Raw genomic sequence first — 17,748 nt, forward strand, 5'->3', positions numbered from 1 at the left:
CCCTTTATTCTGAATCCTGCCGGCTGCGCCATTATGTAACGTTTTTAAGGAATTCGTCATAGATTTTATGGACGGAAATATTCCTAACCCTTGCTCATAGATTTTAATTCACCAAGGCGGGGGGAAGATGGCGACAAAATGCGAGTCGTGGCCTTATCGTGGAGTGAATTAAATCTGAGAGAGGGGGGTTACATACAGGGAAAGGAAAAAAAATAAAAAAAGAGGGGGAGATTCGAATTCAGAATGGAAACCCTTTGTCGTTAATCAATCACAAAATCTTTATTTAACACTCAAATTTATAAATAACACTAAAATACAAAAACAATGAACAAAATTGCGGGGGGAACTGAGGGGATAATCTTACTTCGCTTCTAGTGATGGTTAGGCCATCTCTACTATGGTTCTTTTAGCTTTTTCCAATATAAGAGGGGAATTTAAACACTAAAAATACACTCTTTGACCTTAAATTTGTTAATGAAACTATCTCTTACTATTTTCTATGGGATCAGTTCCGGTATCCCTACTCTCAGGCATCTTGGTTTCAAAGGATGGAGGGGGCAGAAACAAATATACACTTACACTAAATAATAATAAACACTACAATTAAATACTACAATTAAAGATTCTACAATTAAACAATGACAATAATTAACTCAAAATAATAACAACGGCGAGGGCACAACCCGAACGGAAAAAGTAATCCGAACTGTATAAATACAAGAAGCAGAATGAACTCTCAACCTCGAGGGGACCTGTCTTAAATCCTTTTCTCGGACAATAGCGAGGGATTAAGCTTTCTTTTCTAAAACTTTTTCTCTACTTTTCACTGGCTACTTCGTATTTCGACCCTGGGTACTCTACAAGGGGGGGGGGGTTATGATGGAAATTCTACTCATCACTTGGTTTCGGTGTCCTCCGCTACGTTGTCGTCTCTCCGTTTACGGGTTTTCTCTTTCCTCGGTTTACGTAAGATGCCCGACACACGCACTTCACAGAACGGGACGTCTTTGGGGATTGCTTGTTTACGCGTTTCTTTATTCACACTTTTCTTTAATTCTCTTTATTTACTCGTCTACGGTTTGGCGGCCGGATTGCGGGTTTCTTCCTATATTATTTTACTTCACAAGCTGACGGGGGCGTAGGTACTTCGGGTTTCGGTCTGAAATGTCCGGCTAGGCTAGGGAATCGGTCTCGGTCATCTGGCTGTCTTCTCTCGGAATGGCTAGATATTGGGTGATCAACAGGTGATTCGAGGGTGTCGAGGGCATTACGCTTCTCAGACCCATTACTGCTTGGCTTATGTTCTTCCGATCGGAATGTCCTGGCTGTGGGTCATCTAGGCAATCATGGAGCGTTGTTCCGATCATGTGGTTTGCATTGAGGGTTAATTAATATTTAAGCGCGACTTCATCGCACATTATTTTATATTTATTTCGACATGGTTCTTCTCTTGCCCGAGAAGCAGAGTTCTGTCAAGTTCTGTCCAGGTCTGCCAAAGCAGAGTTCTATCCGTTCTGTACCATTCTCTCAAGCTCTCTCAACTTCTCTCTTTGGGGCCCTGTCTCTTGGTTTTGTTCGGATTATGGGGGGGCGGGGTTGAAACAAAAAGCAACTGGTGACCTCCCATTTTACCTAGGTCATTGGTGTATTTAAGACTCGTGTCTAGTCATGCGGTGGTGACGTTGTCCGATTTACGAAAGTTCGCTTGGGATTGCGGGGGGGAAATGCCAGAGAGTCTCGAGGTTCCCGATTTTCTGTCTCCAAGCGGAAACGTCCGGGCGCCCTCTTGACCCTATGGCGGCAACCTTGGAAAACGTCCGCTTTTCTTGGGATCTTGCTACCTGATAGTTAATATGAAGCTTGTGGACTTAAAATGACTTCATGGGATCGCTGTAAGCTGAGGGAGCTTTACTGGTTTAGTTCGGAAAGTTTTAGGGAAATCTGGGCTGGGAAAGTTTGCTTAATGTATTGCACCATGGTCTTGTGACCGAAATAAAAACACTTTAATTAGCGAGGGATTAATTTTAGCGTTGCCGAAGGCAGGGATTTAGTTTATAATTTATATTGAGAGAATGGTTTAATTAATTATCTTAATTTTATATTTTATCGTGGGGTTTGATCGAGTTCTATAAGGCTTATAAACACTAATTAATTTGTATGTATGGTTCAAAAGTTATTTAAGTTTTTAGTTTATCATTAAATTAAATTTATATTTAACACGGGGATTAGTTTCATTAAATAGAGCTCGGAATTCTAAGAAATTTGATGTATGGGGCTTTACGAATACTTAACAAAAACTGTAAATTTAGAGGGTCAAGAGTGCGGGGAAAACGTAATAACAAAAGTAAATAAAACACAGAAAAAGTAAAAAAAAATAAGTATACGGGGGAAAATGAACCTGAAGGGTTACAGACTTTACAGGTGATAAGTTCCCATACCTTGCGGATCCTGGCTCTCCGAAATATTACTTCTTGGTGACTTTCTGGGAGGATGATTTATTTTAGCCCATAATATGTTGATTTAAAACATTGAAATTAAGCATAACAAGGTTTAGAAAGTTTTATATTTATTTATAAACGTTAATAAACCAAACTTTTTCCAAGATGAACAAAAGAGACGCGCTGCTTACATTCACACTTTTTTACAAGCACGCAGAAATTAACAGCCATACAATCGTTTAGTAGTCCCATGGATGACATTTTTTGGAAGTTTTTAATATTTAAATTAAGCTTTGGTTAGAGAGAATATTTTTTTACACAAAAAAAGGTAAGACGTTTATAACAAGTAAGGCTTGAAATGTTAATCATTTCTCTGGCCTGTAACTGAAAGTGTAAAAGAGTTTTACAGTCGTTGAAAAATGACGACTTATAACTCATCTTTCTTATGTTCATCATCGTCTTTTTCTTCTTCAACCTCCTGAATAAAAGATAAATGGATTAAGTTTTATCCTCACTAATAGTGGTTTAAGGGGCCAGATTTAAGATATTAGTAGCGAAAAAAGTTAAAAAATTAGTAGTGGAAATAAAAAAAAAAGGCTAAAAGAATATAACCTCATCAGAATCTTTTTTAGGATCACCACCAGATTCCAAGAACTGGCTAAGCCCTTCCAGTGACCTTTCACCATGAAATTCTACAGCCTATTTTAACAGCTCATAGCGTATTGACAGTTTGGTAGTATGAACAGAAAAAAATAGGCAGCACGTAGAAAAGGTAGGAAACAAAAAAGGCAAGGCAGGAAACCGAAAAAAAAAAAATTAAAATTAGGAAGTTACGAAAGATGATATACCTCCTCAGGCGCGGCTTTCCCATATTCGCCATCTGTATCTATAAATTGCGTCAAACCATCCAAAGTTCTCTCCCCGTTATACTCTACTACCTGTTATTGCGATTGTAAAAGATTATCATAAGCCTAATTATAATATAGGTCTAATTCGTATATTAGATAAACACGTTGTAAAACTTGATTAACTAAGCTTATTTCTGCAACATTTATGGTAAATATCAGAAGATTGTACCTCATTAGAGTTCTTCTTATAAAGTTTAATTGTTGGGAAGCTTTGAACTCGCGTGTGCTCTAATTCGTTTGCTGTTGAATCCATCTTGGCAACGAGAATATCATTGCGGCTGGAGTACTTTTCTCCAAGTTGATCGTAAATTGGAGCTAATTGCTTGCAATGACCACACCATGGTGCATCTGGAAATAATTACAAAAAGTTCAAAATATCTTTCAACATTTTTCAATAATTTGCTAGTTTTTAGGCAGCCAATCACAGTGGTCCAAAAAAGGAGCAAACTTTTACAAGAATAAAAACTTTTCCTTACAGAATTCGACTAAAACGTCTTTGGACTTATCAAAAACAACTTCATCGAAGTTTTTACTGACTAAAACTTTGACTGGGTTCTTGTCCCAATCTTCTGGAATTTCTTCCGACAACAGATGCTGTTTGATCTTTCCATTCATCACATCCTCAACAAATTGACGGATATTCTTCTCATTGATTTCTTTGGTCTCCGGTCTGAATTTGGTCATTTCTTCCTTCAGCTGGATGAGACGCATGTCGGGAATATCTTCCTTCTTCATGCCGAAGAATTCCAAGATACGTTCGTGGTCTTCCTCATCAGTGTCAATGGTGACAAATAAAACTTTTCCTTTGTACTCTTTGGCAACAGCGCGGAATGCTTCCAAGAACTTTTCATACTGATCATGTCCTTTATTGACAAACAAGAGGTTGTGCGCTTTAACTTCACCACCAAAAATTTTCTGGGCACTCTAAAAAGAAAAAAATTGGAAGAGTTTGATAGCAAGTTATTCTATTCTAGTGCAATGTTAGAATACTTACTTCGTGGTTAAATTCAACAATGAGAGGTAGATGGTTAGCCTTAACAAATTGTACAACTGCTTCAGTGGTGATATCGCCTTCCAAGTCATTACGTCCTTCATCAAACTGTCGAGACAAAATATTAATATCATACTTACTTGTTGAAGTCATAAGAATGTTTACAGATTTAAATAGAACAACTCCATCCTTATTAGTTTCCAATGTTTTGTACACTTCGTCACTTGAGGTGATTGCAAATGCAAAATCATCAGTTTGAGAAGCGGCTTCCAAATACGCCTTGGCAGAAGCGCTGGATTGGTCCTTGAAAAATCCAACAACAACAACATTGGCACTGGACTTGAAGGTTTTGGCTTGCTCTCCCGATTCTAGGTTTTGGGCTGGAGGTCCCGTCTTCTTATTGAGCCAACGGATGATATCTTCAGCTGTGCGTCCACCTAAAAACAATTTTGTGGTTAATCTGGTCATTTAAGGTAAGTTTAAACCTGTTACCTGTGTATTCTACAGGTTTTCCATCCTTGAAAAACTTAATAGTTGGGTAACCTCTCACGTCATGCTTTTCGGCTAATTCAGGTTGCTCAGTCGCATCTACTTTAGCTAGCTTTATCTCAGATTTAGATTCAGCTAATTGTTGTGCTGCTTTGGAGTACTCTGGGGCTAATGCTTTGCAATGCCCACACCACGGAGCATCTGTAGCATAAACAAAAATGCAAATTAGCTGGTTACGTTGACAATTTCAACCCCCCCTTTCTCCATTGTTTATATTTTATGAGCAATACATAATGAGTCTTGATAAATTACATATTGTTACGCTAATTCACAGAAGCTTCTAATTTAAGACCTGCGGGGGGGTTATCGTACTCACAAAATTCGACTAAAATATGCCGGTTGTCTTCAATGGTTTTTTCGAAATTATCCTTGGTTAAAACTAAAACTCCGTCTTCGCTTTTGATTTCGTCACATTGTCCGTACGTAAAGTAACAAATGGAGAGTAACAAACTCGTTAAAACTAATTTATGCATTTTAGGGAATTTAAAAAACCCGAGATCAGAGTGATGAAAAACGCGTCCGGCCACAACCTGTAAGACAGCGTGAAGGAAAAGCTGTTGCGAAGCGATGACTCTACTTCAAGTCTTCAAATGCCGACGTGGGCACGCGGGTGGTGGGAGGTGACGTATAAATTTGGAAAAGTGAGTTGCGTAGGATAAATGGAGGATATTTTGCATACAACTCGTCTTTTATAAAAGTCTGCGGGGTAGATCTACTCCGCGAATTGGCTTTTGTCTATTTCGTCTGTCTACTCCAATTGACAAAATGTTAGTCTAGTCGTGGGTATCTTCTATTGGTCGCCAATAATAAAATATCCATGGTTTTTATTACGTAACGTTTCTAGCAACCAATTACCTTTGACCTAATCTTTTGGCCTTGAAAATTATTGGTCGTTGGCTACAATTTTGATTGTTAACCAATAGCAGCTCGTCTTTACCTCCAGGGTAGTTCTTTTTAATTTTTTTTTTGATAAACACGCGGCCGGTCAGGCGCCATTGTTGTAGTCATTTTTGCCGCCATTTCCCGCGCTTTTTTGCCGAAAAAGTCGAGTAAGTACTTTTAAGCCTCGTTTTAATAAAAATACCTTTTATTTTATGGTATTTTAAGAATTAGTAGTGTTAACAGGGTGTCGTTTGTGAAAATGAGCTATTCACGAGGTCCTCCTACGATAGACGGAATGACATCGTTAAAAGTAGACAATTTAACTTATCGGACTACTCCGGAAGAGTTAAAGCGGGTATTTGAAAAACACGGTCATGTTGGTGACGTTTACATCCCTCGTCATCCATTCAGCAAAGATAGTCGTGGTTTCGCCTTTGTGCGCTTCTATGATAAAAGAGATGCTGAAGATGCAATGGATGCCCTTGATGGTTATACATTGGATGGAAGGGAGTTGAGGGTTCAAATGGCACGTTATGGCCGTCCTAATGAAGACTGGAGAGGCAGAAGTAACCGTAACTCTGGTGGAAGACGCTATGGCTATAGGAGACGGTCCAGGTCAAGATCAAGAAGTCGTGGAAGAAGGAGGTCTCGTTCAAGATCCCGTTCCAGATCTAGGTGACTTAAGCAATAACCCCCTTTTAGGAGAGTATCTGATTTTGGATACTAACTCCATTCCTATTATAATTATTTCCTTTCTAAAAGAAGGTCCAGGTCAAGAGACAGACATAGAAGAAGACATTCGCGTTCTGAAAGTAGTGGATCGGAACATGGGGACAAAGGCCGTCATAGAGATAAATCAGAGTCCAGGTTTGTAAAGAATCCACATTTCCGTCATTGCTAAGATTGTTAATTTGTTAATTTACTCAGATCTAGATCAAGAAGTGCTAGTCAAGAAAGAAAGGGTTCTGCAGAACCTGAAGCCAGCACTAGCAATGTGGATAAAGAAGATACTAATGGACGGAGCCACAGCAACAGTCCAGATGTCAATGATCATCCTCCAAGAGATAGTCGAAGCAGAAGCCGCTCCATCAGCCCCAAAGATGAACGCAAGTCACGTTCCCGCTCGAAATCCAGCGGCTGAAGTCGCAGTTTTTAAACACTGGGGGCCCTGTTTTTGAGATATTTCCACAAGATTTTTAGCTCTTCCTGATGGTGTGTTTTGGTGGTTGATGAGGAAATTGACGGACGAATGAGAAACGCTGACATATGGATAAGGTTAAACTTTTCTCTTCCATTGTGCTTTTCCTACATATTAATTCTTTTTGTGTTTAGCCGTTAGGTTTAGATTTAAGAAAAATAATCAATAATTCTTTTTTATTATTTTATAAATCTTATAAAATGGTTATAATTGAACTTTTTAAGAGTTTTGTCCTACAAAATTTCCTTTTTGTGATTGTAGAAATAGTTTGTTTAGCCTCCCCCGGCTACAGTACAAAATGTACCGGTTAACTGTATAAAAACCCTATAATGTTTTCCCACCAAAATATAATTGGAAATCCAAAGCCCCTTTTAGAAATATAACGTATATTAAAGGTTATAAACGTAAATTTATGAATTGTGACTTAAAACAAATTTAATGACGTATATTTGTAAGCCAGCTATTTGCCCAATTATGAAATTTAAACTGTTTTAATGAAAAAATATTATTTTGGAAGGGTACAGAGTACATCCCCTTTAATTATCGTCGTAGTTTTGTAATCGCTTTATTTTCCCCTTTAAGATTTTAAGAAAATTAAAATGTGATTAAAATTAACTTAGCATCTAATACGCGTTAATGGGAATAATCGCGATGAAGAACGAATAAACTTTGAAGGAAAAACACTAACAGTTTTACCTAAATTGTAGCTCTTGATATATATTTTTTGTTAATGGATTTATTTTTAACGTTTGCTAACTATATTTGTGTTCTGTGACGCAGGCACTGTAAGCGGGTGTGCTGTGCGTGGCTGTGTAAAGCGGAGAATTGGCGGATGAGAGCTGGTTCCTGGTATTAGGTGTTGGTGCGGTTCCAGTCCTGTCTCTCGTCCTGTTTACGGAGTCCTAGCTCCTGTCATGGCTGCGCAGATTTCTGATTGGCTGTTGCAGAGTTTGCTGTGTTGCTGCCTGGGGGGGGGGTTTAGTTTTATTTTTAATTAATACAAAAAAAAGTAGGCCAAAAAAAATTGCCAAGCCATTTATGAGGGGCATTATTTTATTTCCTGTTTACTTGCTACCATGACAGGAATTTTAAATTAAAAAAAGTGGAATTTGGAATTTGGCGGTGAAATTATCCAAACAAAATTATCCAATCAAAACATCTTGATATTTTTTGTGAAAATAGTTTAGAATTTAGTTTTTCAGTAAGGCTAATCTGTTATTTTGAAGGCTTTATTTGGTAAGTAAATTATAAGGTGGAAGAATCAAGACTCCTAGAAATAATTCTGGAATTTTTTTGCTTAATTTTAAATAAAGTTCTTTCTCTTAAAAATATATTGGTTTTCAATTCACCATAAATTTTTAATTGGTAGTTGCATTTTTCTACGGTAGGTGTGCTAAATAGGTAACTAAAAGTAGACGCCTAAAAAAAAGTATCTTTTCCAAAGATCGCGTTTTTGAAAGTCGCGTATGTGAAGTTGTTTAAGTATATCGGTTTTCAGTAATTATTTACATTTGTTGGCCTTATTAGGCTTAAAAACATTAATTACGCAACAAAAATTAAGTCGTGGGTGTTTTATTCGCGATTAAGATGAGCTTCAGGTGGAAAATAGTGGAAAACACGATTTTAGAGGCCAAGGCCCAGTTTTAAGACTATTAATAATTGTGTAAAAGGTAAGCCGAATTTTAGGGTGAATGAATAGTGGGCCATATTTTTCAGAATTTCAAAACGTGATTTTATTTCAATACCGCTGTTTAACGATTTAAAACCCGTTCCTTTTATTTAGATAAAAGAATCTGCAAGTGCGGAAGACACATTTAAGTGAGTTAGGAATGTCAGATTCAGGTAAATATTAGTTTTTATTTTTGATGGAGATGAATGGTTTGAAGTTCAAGTTCAGCCATTGTCATTCAATGATTGAATTAACTATCATGCACGTTTTTTAGAAATTATTGATGGGAATCTGTATTTTTAATTTTAGAACTAAGATATCTGATGAAACGTTTAATTTATATGGATGTTTTCGTATTAGTTTGATAGGTTTGAGATTTAATGTACATTTCATCCGGGAATGTATTATCAATGTTACCCCATTTATAATTTAAACAATTTGCCATTAACCTAGCCTGTATAAGATAATAATATCCATCGTAAATTATTTAAAACCATCTTTTATACTACCCAAAATTCATAACTCAAAATCCAACTACCCGTAATTATAAATATACACATATGAATGCAAATTAAAGATTTATTTTCCTTATATCCCTATAACAAAATAAAATTGATAAAAATATTTCCATAATATGTTAAAACACTATTATTTTTAGTTGCCCACCCCTCTTCACCCTACTCCATAATCCGTTTCCTGTAGCGTGGTGCCACCCCGCGGCGAAAATTTTAACTAAAACACCCATCGCGCTTTTTTTGGCTAGTGTTTTCCTACCGGATAGCGGAGATTGACCATCCCTTGGATTCCGTGTAGCTTCCGCCGTGTGCCTGCTGTTCTGTTCAATCCGGGATTTAGCTAGCTTCGCCGCATTTTGCGTTGGCCGTTTTCTAAGGATGACATTTTATCGATGGTACAAGCGGGCGAGCGTGGTCCCTTGCCAGCGAGAAAAAAATTCACCCAAATGAGTCTTTAAAACGCGTTGTAGTTTTAATCTAAATGTTATACGGTTAAATTAGTTCGTTTCCATTTAAAGCTAAATCGGAAAGGGGAAATAATTGAGGAATAAAAAAATACAATCGAGACGGATTGGATAACCTATTTGTGCGCAGGTTCCTTGAAGAAATTCTCCTCCTACACGATTTTTTTGTATTCTTTTGCGTCGGTCCTTTCGGGCTTAAAGCCAGGGCCTTAATTCTTTAATATACTTCGGTTTTAATGTGTGTGTATATATATCTCTCTCTCGCGTCGTAACATTGTATTCGTTGAGGAAATGCGTTTTTCGACAGTGCTAAAGGTTAGGTTAGGCCTTTGCCCGTCTTGTTTTTAATGATTTTTTGCGTCGTCGGCGGGAAAGCCTAACTTTTCGCTACGGTTTTCGCGTTTGTGCATCAAGCCAACGTCTTGACCCTTGGATAACTAGTTTCTAAGGGAACGTATACTCCATCTTTAGGTGTATAGGTGCGTGATTTTAGCCTTAGGCTAAACCGCCGAACACGTACCGTTAGATTACGAGAAATGAGTGATGTGAATTTAACGTTAATTTCGCTGGTATTTTACCAGCCATCAGGTTAGGCAAAATTTTCTCCGTTGAGGCTATAATGTCGGCTTTGAGCCCTATGTTAGCCGCCTGGTATGGTAAGTTTCTTTATTTATATAAATTATATGTACACGCGTTAAGAAAAATTTGAAATAGACATCTCATCCCCTGTAAATATGGCTACCCCGTGGTACATCTTAAATACCGCGTACTGCCTGTTATTCCCGTTAAGCCTAATTTCTTAAAAAAGCGCGGGAAACTCTCTTTAAAAACTAGTTTCGCGTCAGTTTTCTTTGTTATTTACGAGCAGAAATTATAATTTTGAGCCCCCGTTCGTTTTCCTCTCTTACGAAGTTAGGTAAGCGATTGTGTTTAGGAATTTTTGGCGTTTTTCGCGTGTTTTTGACCACGCCTCTCTCCATTCCTTTCGCGTTTCCCAACCAATCAGATCGCGTTGTTTTGACTGATCGAAAGAAAAATGGTTGCTAACTTGCCTCTCACAGTCGAAGAATGTTTTCGCTAACACGTGTGTGTTGTACGGTAGGCTTTTTTCTCGAAAACGTGTGCTTTTTAAGCATTTTTCATCGGTTTTTTTTTATTGGAGTTTATTTGGCGAAGGGGATACGAATTCCAGCAGGTTTTTGGCCTATTGCTGGCCCCTAAATTGGTATTTGGCACGGTGTGGGTTCTTGGATTTGGAAGTTTTTATCCTGGTTTTTTCTGTAAATTGAAATTGGATGATTTGAAGACTAGTAGCTATACCGTTTTTAATTTGATTTCAACTTTTTACTAGTAAATCTTAAGTTTTTTGTTTGACCTAGTACCCTAGTAGAATTTAAGGGATTGAAGGACTAATTTTAACTGATAACGCTGTGATTTATATTGTTTTAAAATATTGAATTTTTGTTGTTCTGACATGGTTTTTAATTAATTTTTGTTTAGTCAAGTAGTTCTGATATTGTTTTTAATTTTTTCTGGTTTAGGCTAAGTGGTTTTGATGCATTTTAGTATAGGCTTAAATAATACAAATACCAATAAGTACGACAATAGGCAAAAATTATCATCAAACTGATTTTCAGAGCCCCCTAGCGTATAAATATAGCCTTTACAAAATATCCTATTCATTTCGGTTGTAAGTTTTAGTCTTAATTGGGCAAGAAAAATAAAAAGGTTTGGTAAGAAAGTTAGCTTAAAAACAATTAGAAATGTCATACTTATGTTACTTATGGTATAGACCATATTCTTAAAGGGGACTTTCGAAATGTGGTATGTTAGTGTTCTACTGTATCACAAACATTTGAGTTTCTGATTGAGAAAATGTTTATATTTCCATAGTTATTAATATTATTCAAATTAAATTAAATAATGATATAGTTTATCTACAGTAGAGGCCTCCTCAAGTTAGTGAATGAACTACTGTCCAACTTTGAAAAACAAACAGTCAATCATCGTTTACCATGATCCGATTTAGATCTATAATAGTGTAGCAGTTTTAAAAAATACAATTTATGGAGCATCTGGCGTCATCTATAGAGTAATGGCAGTGTGACGTCACAGCACGTCACCCATTCTTTATCCTGTAGAGTAATGGCAGTGCTATGTCACCCATGATTTTTCCTATTCATAAAAAATTCACGCCCACAATGGCGGCCATGGACAAAGCTACGGAGTGCCATTACTCTATTGTTAGGAAAGTGGGTTCTTACAATGTAGAAGCTTGGTTTAACTACAATTTGTTTGATAACCATAAGTTTGTAGATATATTTTATAATTAAATCGCAAATTAATTGAAAGCAATAATAGTAAGTGTAAATAAAGGTCGGAATTTGCCGCAGATATTTTTATTTGACGAAGCGATGACTGGGCTAATGTGGATGTTTTCCACTTATGACGTCATACGATGAACCGGAATCGTGGCCGTCCCAAATTCAAATAAAAACAAACTGCGTTTAGATAACGTTAAGAAATATTTTTATTAAAAACTTTGTTAAATAAAGTAATTTAGTACGGAAAATCACACTTTGCTCAGTGTTAATGGTTTGATTTGGAACCAGGGTTGCCACACGTCAGGGAAATAGTGGAATTTAAATATGAGCTTAAAAAGTCAGGGAATTTTAATAATTGGTAAAAAGTCAGGGAAATCAATTTTATATTAATTTGTTAAGGTGATTTTACTCGTAGATCTATGACTAAGTTTTGCAATTTTTTTAACGTTGCTATAACCTTTACTAAAATATAAGTTGATTTAAATTTTACTAACCTCTGACAAAAGTAAAATTTAAACTTAAAAATGTGATAATTTTGGCCTTAAAAAGTCGGGGAAAATTTCTTAAAATGGTCAGGGAATTTGAATCTGTAAATATTGTGGCACTGGGACAGGGTGTCTTATGACGACATAAGATGAACCGGCATCGTTGCCGTCCCAAATTCAAAGCATTTAAATTTAAAGAAAACGGTGTTTAGAAAAGTTTAAGACATTTTTATTATAAACATTCTCAAATAATTAAATAAAGTATTGTAGTACGGAAAATCACTCTTGATTCGGTGATATCGTTTTAATTTGGAACTATTCCTTACGTTACCAAAGCCATAATGTCAACAGCGTAGAAGTTTTAACCCTCCACAGAGGCCCAAAAAATGTAGAATGAAATTCGTATAAGCTTAGCTTGGAAGCTCGTACCTGTATGTGATATTGCTGTATCTCAGTCATGACATTTTGCAGAGCGAGCCGGGAGTAAACGTAGTTTTCCGGTTTCTGTAGGTTTTTGATACAACAGTACGTGTAATCCCTCAGGGCCCGAGTGAGGGAAAAAAAAAATAGCCCCAGATATTTTTTTCCCAACGTTTTTCCAGTTTCACTCCCACTTATTAGGACTTAGTATTAGTAGTAGTACGGAGTCCAGTTAATAATATGAACAGAGGTGAAGGAGACGGTGTAGTTTACGTCTTTGAAACGCTAGCTTAACTGTCCGGTAATTGGTAAGTCGCCGTAGTTATATGTCCCAAGTATAAATATTTTTTCTGGGAAACTTGACATGGAAGCTAGATTGTTATTTGACCCTAAGCAGTGCCTTTACCCCCCTCGATAAATTCTATTACAACATGTTCCCATTTTCAACGAAAATATTTAGCAATCGACCATTCTGGGGAATAGTCTCTAACCTATACTAGAGGGGATTTTTTTTCCGGGAATAAAATTGTTTCCTCTCATTATTGTAATTATTGGTCATGCGCTGGTTTTTCCTCGGTTTTTTTTTGGAATTCTGAATTGCTTTGTTTCTTTGGGGTCGGTACGAGTGATCAAGGCTTAGTGCCTCCACCCTAAAACACCATCTGAAATAATCACTTTTGAGCGTGTTACTCTAAAAATGCTGCTTTTGCTAGTTTTTGTCCGGGGCCCACAATATTTTTAGTTTCGCTATCATTTGTGTTCCAAAATAATGCTGACTTTTAAGGTGAAATATTTTGGTGGAGGTTGGGGGGGGGGGTCACCTGTAGGGGAAAAAGTCAGTACGCAATAAGGTCACTTCTATAAATCTATAGGAGCAACAAACACAAAAATAGTGTACACTCTGTTTGATAAGTCTTCGACAGCTGAAATTTTTGCCCTCTTTTTTAATTCTGCTAGAAAACTATAATAGATATCTCGATGAAACCAATTGCAACTTTTATTGAGAAGTTATCGAGTTTCCAAACTTTCGTCAAAACTAGGAAACACCTAAAATGCATCAAGCGATTATAAATAACGCAACTTCGACGAAAATTTGGAAACGCGATAACTTCTCAACCGTTGGTTGTAGAGGGATAATTTTTCCACTTTCTAAATATGAACCGACCATTGTGAATTCAAAAATGCGCGAGTCAGTGCCGTAGAACCAATATTTAAAAAGTTGTCAAAAATGAGTTTTGACGGATCCCGCCAAACTATTAATTTATGGCGGACGAAACCGATAAATAACGAAAGATATTGGAAAATAAATAAAAGTTACAATTGGTTTCATCGAGCTATCTATTATAGTTTTCTAGCAGAATTAAAAAGAGGGCAAAAATTTCAGCTGTCGAAGACTTTTCAAACAGAGTGTACATCGACGAGTAACCTAAGGAATGCTTTTGGGAATTTCTTTAAATTTGTAAATAAAAATATATAAATAATTAACTTGGGTTCCTAAAGTAGCCTGTTTTAGATAAATTGGGGGAATAACATCCCCGACATAAAATATTTGTGTTTAAGAGCAGTTTACAAAATGACCAAATCGAAGGCGATAATTAAAAATTAAATAATTACTTGTGATCCAATATTTAGAAACTAATTCAGCTTTGCCATAAATTATTTCAAATAAAGATTTCATTTTGTTAAACACTAGTCTCTATTTGGTTCGAGGGGTTGGACATTCACCAAAAATGTGTACGGGATTTCACTTTTTCCAAGAAATCCGAAATCCAGCCTAGATTTTTTTTAAATCTCGAAATCCGGCATGATATCCAGAAATCCGAGAAATCCCGAAATACGATGTTAAATCTTGCCACAAATCCGACAAGAAATCGACAAATAGCAAAATCGCGAAATCCGACGTGAAATCTTGAAACCTAACGAGAAATGATATCTTGCCGGATTTCGATATTTCTTGCCGGATTTCTGGATATCTTGCCGGATTTCGAGATTTCTTGCCGGATCTCTGGATATCTTGCCGGATTTCGAGATTTCTTGCCGGATCTCTGGATATCTTGCCGGATCTCTGGATATCTTGCCGGACCTCTGGATTTCTTGCCGGACCTCTGGATTTCTTGCCGGACCTCTGGATTTCTTGCCGGACCTCTGGATTTCTTGACGGACCTCTGGATTTCTTGCCGGACCTCTGGATTTCTTGCCGGACCTCTGGATTTCTTGCCGGACCTCTGGATTTCTTGCCGGACCTCTGGATTTCTTGCCGGACCTCTGGATTTCTTGCCGGACCTCTGGATTTCTTGCCGGACCTCTGGATTTCTTGCCGGACCTCTGGATTTCTTGCCGGACCTCTGGATTTCTTGCCGGACCTCTGGATTTCTTGCCGGACCTCTGGATTTCTTGCCGGACCTCTGGATTTCTTGCCGGACCTCTGGATTTCTTGCCGGATCTCTGGATTTCTTGCCGGATCTCTGGATTTCTTGCCGGATCTCGGGATTTCTGGCCGGATCTAGATTACTTTCCGGATTTTGATATTTAAAAAAAATCTAGGCTGGATTTCGGATTTCTTGGAAAAAGTGTACGGAATATCGTTGTATGTCCGACCCCTCGATTTGGTTCCTATTTTTGTTATGAAAAGTAGCAAGAAATTCAACCACCAAGTTTTCCTTCACGTACTTAACATACCTATTAAAGCTTAAAAACTTCTTCATCCGTAAACCATAATAATCATTCTCTCAAAATCTCCGCTATAAGTCAACAAATCTTCTCTAAGTTCGAAATTCTATTCATTTATTAGCATGCCCATCGGCTATACAATACATCACTACCTACATACCCAGCGTTGCCAGTTTTTATCGTACCAGAGATAAAAAATTATAGATCTCAGAAAAAAATTATCGTATGCCAGAAAACTGGCGGTAGATTTAAATTGTGTGAAATAGTGACGTTAAACTTGGGAAATCAAAATTTTTAATAACACTTAAAGTTCGACCGGATGAAAACATTAAAAGTCGCAGTTTTACTTTTAAGTGGATTTCAGCCAATTAAAAACCTTATCGTATATTATCGTACGCGTGAGCTGAATTATCGAAAAATACGTACTATATAGTACGCCATTGAAAATATCGTACGTCCCAAAGTTATCGACGTGTACGATAATTATCGTACGTCTGGCAACGCTGCATAGGGATGAAAATATCATACGTCCCATAAATTATCTCGATATTTTCGACGTGTACGATAATTATCGTACGTCTGGCCACGCTGCATATACCTGAAGCGATAGGGATGAAAATATCGTACGTCCTAAATATTATCTCGAAATTTTCGACGTGTGCGATAATTATCGTACGTCTGGCAACGCTGCATAGGGATGAAAATATCGTACGTCCTAAAAATTATCTCGAAATTTTCGACGTGTGCGATAATTATCGTACGTCTGGCAACGCTGCATAGGGATGAAAATATCGTACGTCTGGCAACGCTGCATAGGGATGAAAATATCGTACGTCTGGCAACGCTGCATAGGGATGAAAATATCGTACGTCTGGCAACGCTGCATAGGGATGAAAATATCGTACGTCTGGCAACGCTGCATAGGGATGAAAATATCGTACGTCTGGCATCGCTGCATAGGGATGAAAATATCGTACGTCTGGCAACGCTGCATAGGGATGAAAATATCGTACGTCTGGCAACGCTGCATATTGATGAAAATATCGTACGTCCTAAAAATTATCTCGAAATTTGTATCGTACGTCTGGCAACGCTGTCCCTATGTCTTGATATACCTCAAGCCATAGGGAAAAGGAGTTGTAACTTTAACTCTGAACTCCCCCCCTTCCATTTCCCCGTTCCCATTATAATTCCTATCTTAGGATCTTGCCTAGCTTTCTCTTTCCCTAGTTTCGCTTGTCAATCATTTTTAAAACGCCAATGAAAAGGGGGGAAATTTGGGGGTGGAGTTAAAAAGTTCTTTTTCTTCCTATATATCGAATTTTTGGGAAACATTATGAGCCGGGATTGAGGGGGGGGGGGAGACACGAATGGGGGAAGGAAGGAACGCGTCTCGCCTCCACGTTTTATTGCCTAACAATGAACAAAGGTTACAAATACTGTTAAGTTAAATAAGAGTGACTAATGGGCTATTCGGAACCTTTTCAACGGAGACGGACGGTTCAAGGCGCGTCTGCTTAACTTGAAAGCGAACTGTGACGTTTGTTTATTGACTATTATCAGCTTTAAATACTGTTCTCTGTACGGCTTCCGTTTACGCGACAACTCTATACGAGGGGAGATTATTTTCGCGTAGGTAATAGCGATATTAAATCCATATTATTAAACCAGTGTAATTTATAGTTATTTTTATTTTACGATAAGGTTTAAAGGCGAAGGTAATAACGTAAGTAAATATAACGACAATAAGTATTTCAATTAGGAAAAATTATCCCATTTCTTTACGATATTGTTTAAAGGCGAAGGTAATAACGTAAGTAAATATAACGACAATAAGTATTTCAATTAGGTTTAAAGGCGAAGGTAGTAGCATAAGTAAACATCACTAAAATAAGTATGTCAAATAGCATTTTTATTGTATTTTTTTTACCATAAGGTTTAAAGGCGAAAGTAATAACTTAAGTAAACATAACTGAAATAAGTATGTCAATTAGGAAAAATTATCCCCGAAATAGCATTTTTATTGAATTTTTTTTAACAATTAGGTTAAATGGTGAAGGTAGTAGCATAAGTAAATATTCGCTTAAGCCAATATTAGAAAAATAGGCCCTAATTAAAATAGAGTTGTTAATTATCGGGCCCCGAAACTGCACGGGCCCCGCTAATTTGTACCAACTTCCCCCCCCCCTTACATGTTTAAAAATTATAATTAGCTGATTTTGATACCTTCGAACA

At 37.2% G+C, this 17,748-nt stretch overlaps 3 protein-coding genes across 9 annotated transcripts in view; 2 read left to right on the plus strand and 1 right to left on the minus strand.

The window, feature by feature from the left end:
- Positions 1 to 2,549: 2,549 nt before the first annotated feature.
- Positions 2,550 to 5,582, minus strand: Pdi (protein disulfide isomerase). Of its 2 annotated transcripts, none has more exons than XM_090176819.1 (8): positions 5,203 to 5,582; positions 4,830 to 5,027; positions 4,503 to 4,774; positions 4,341 to 4,445; positions 3,823 to 4,270; positions 3,516 to 3,694; positions 3,287 to 3,376; positions 2,550 to 2,916 (listed from the first exon to the last, which is right to left on the minus strand). In XM_090176819.1, exons 1-8 carry the CDS (start codon positions 5,357 to 5,359, stop codon positions 2,866 to 2,868), a joined length of 1,500 nt encoding a protein of 499 aa, XP_090032945.1. In that variant the 5' UTR covers positions 5,360 to 5,582; the 3' UTR covers positions 2,550 to 2,865. The 2 variants fall into 2 exon arrangements, with proteins under 2 accessions (XP_090032945.1, XP_090032946.1); XM_090176820.1 differs by lacking the exon at positions 3,287 to 3,376 and adding an exon at positions 3,051 to 3,137 and having other exon boundaries at positions 5,203 to 5,575.
- Positions 5,583 to 5,850: 268 nt separating this feature from the next.
- On the plus strand, positions 5,851 to 8,235 carry LOC149961339 (uncharacterized). 5 transcript variants are annotated; one of them, XM_090176822.1, is made up of 4 exons: positions 5,853 to 5,935; positions 6,012 to 6,443; positions 6,531 to 6,635; positions 6,696 to 7,653. In XM_090176822.1, exons 2-4 carry the CDS (start codon positions 6,028 to 6,030, stop codon positions 6,907 to 6,909), a joined length of 735 nt encoding a protein of 244 aa, XP_090032948.1. In that variant the 5' UTR covers positions 5,853 to 5,935; positions 6,012 to 6,027; the 3' UTR covers positions 6,910 to 7,653. The 5 variants fall into 5 exon arrangements, 3 of the variants coding, with proteins under 3 accessions (XP_090032947.1, XP_090032948.1, XP_090032949.1); XR_016481101.1 differs by lacking the exon at positions 5,853 to 5,935 and adding an exon at positions 7,747 to 8,235 and having other exon boundaries at positions 6,154 to 6,443; positions 6,696 to 7,043; XR_016481102.1 differs by lacking the exon at positions 5,853 to 5,935 and adding an exon at positions 7,747 to 8,233 and having other exon boundaries at positions 6,154 to 6,443; positions 6,534 to 6,635; positions 6,696 to 7,043.
- Positions 8,236 to 8,441: 206 nt separating this feature from the next.
- The window catches only part of LOC149961340 (uncharacterized), a 31,932-nt gene continuing 22,625 nt past the window's right edge, over positions 8,442 to 17,748 (plus strand). Inside the window, exons 1-2 of one of the 2 annotated variants that reach the window (XM_090176825.1) lie at positions 8,442 to 8,636; positions 8,750 to 8,808. In XM_090176825.1, coding sequence (XP_090032951.1) covers positions 8,796 to 8,808 — 13 coding nt within the window. In that variant the 5' untranslated portion in view covers positions 8,442 to 8,636; positions 8,750 to 8,795. Of the gene's footprint in view, positions 8,637 to 8,749; positions 8,809 to 9,424; positions 10,271 to 17,748 lie in introns of those variants that run through there. The other variant, XM_090176824.1, reaches the window with a different exon arrangement.

Source organism: Leiobunum rupestre, chromosome 1 (assembly GCF_980474605.1).
Source record: "Leiobunum rupestre chromosome 1, qqLeiRupe1.1.hap1, whole genome shotgun sequence".
Taxonomy (NCBI): Eukaryota; Metazoa; Arthropoda; class Arachnida; order Opiliones; family Sclerosomatidae; genus Leiobunum; species Leiobunum rupestre.

Bases quoted from the DNA above. Each gene is read 5' to 3' on its own strand.
- LOC149961339 (XM_090176821.1), top strand. From the start codon at position 6,028: ATGAGCTATTCACGAGGTCCTCCTACGATAGACGGAATGACATCGTTA. The intron at 6,444-6,530 runs GTGACTTAAGCA...CCTTTCTAAAAG, and splicing joins AGATCCCGTTCCAGATCTAG to AAGGTCCAGGTCAAGAGACA. The intron at 6,636-6,695 runs GTTTGTAAAGAA...TAATTTACTCAG, and splicing joins AGAGATAAATCAGAGTCCAG to ATCTAGATCAAGAAGTGCTA.
- Pdi (XM_090176819.1), bottom strand. From the start codon at position 5,359: ATGCATAAATTAGTTTTAACGAGTTTGTTACTCTCCATTTGTTACTTT. The intron at 4,446-4,502 runs GTAAACATTCTT...TTGTCTCGACAG, and splicing joins GAGTTGTTCTATTTAAATCT to TTTGATGAAGGACGTAATGA. The intron at 2,917-3,286 runs GTATATCATCTT...TCTTTTATTCAG, and splicing joins GGAAAGCCGCGCCTGAGGAG to GAGGTTGAAGAAGAAAAAGA.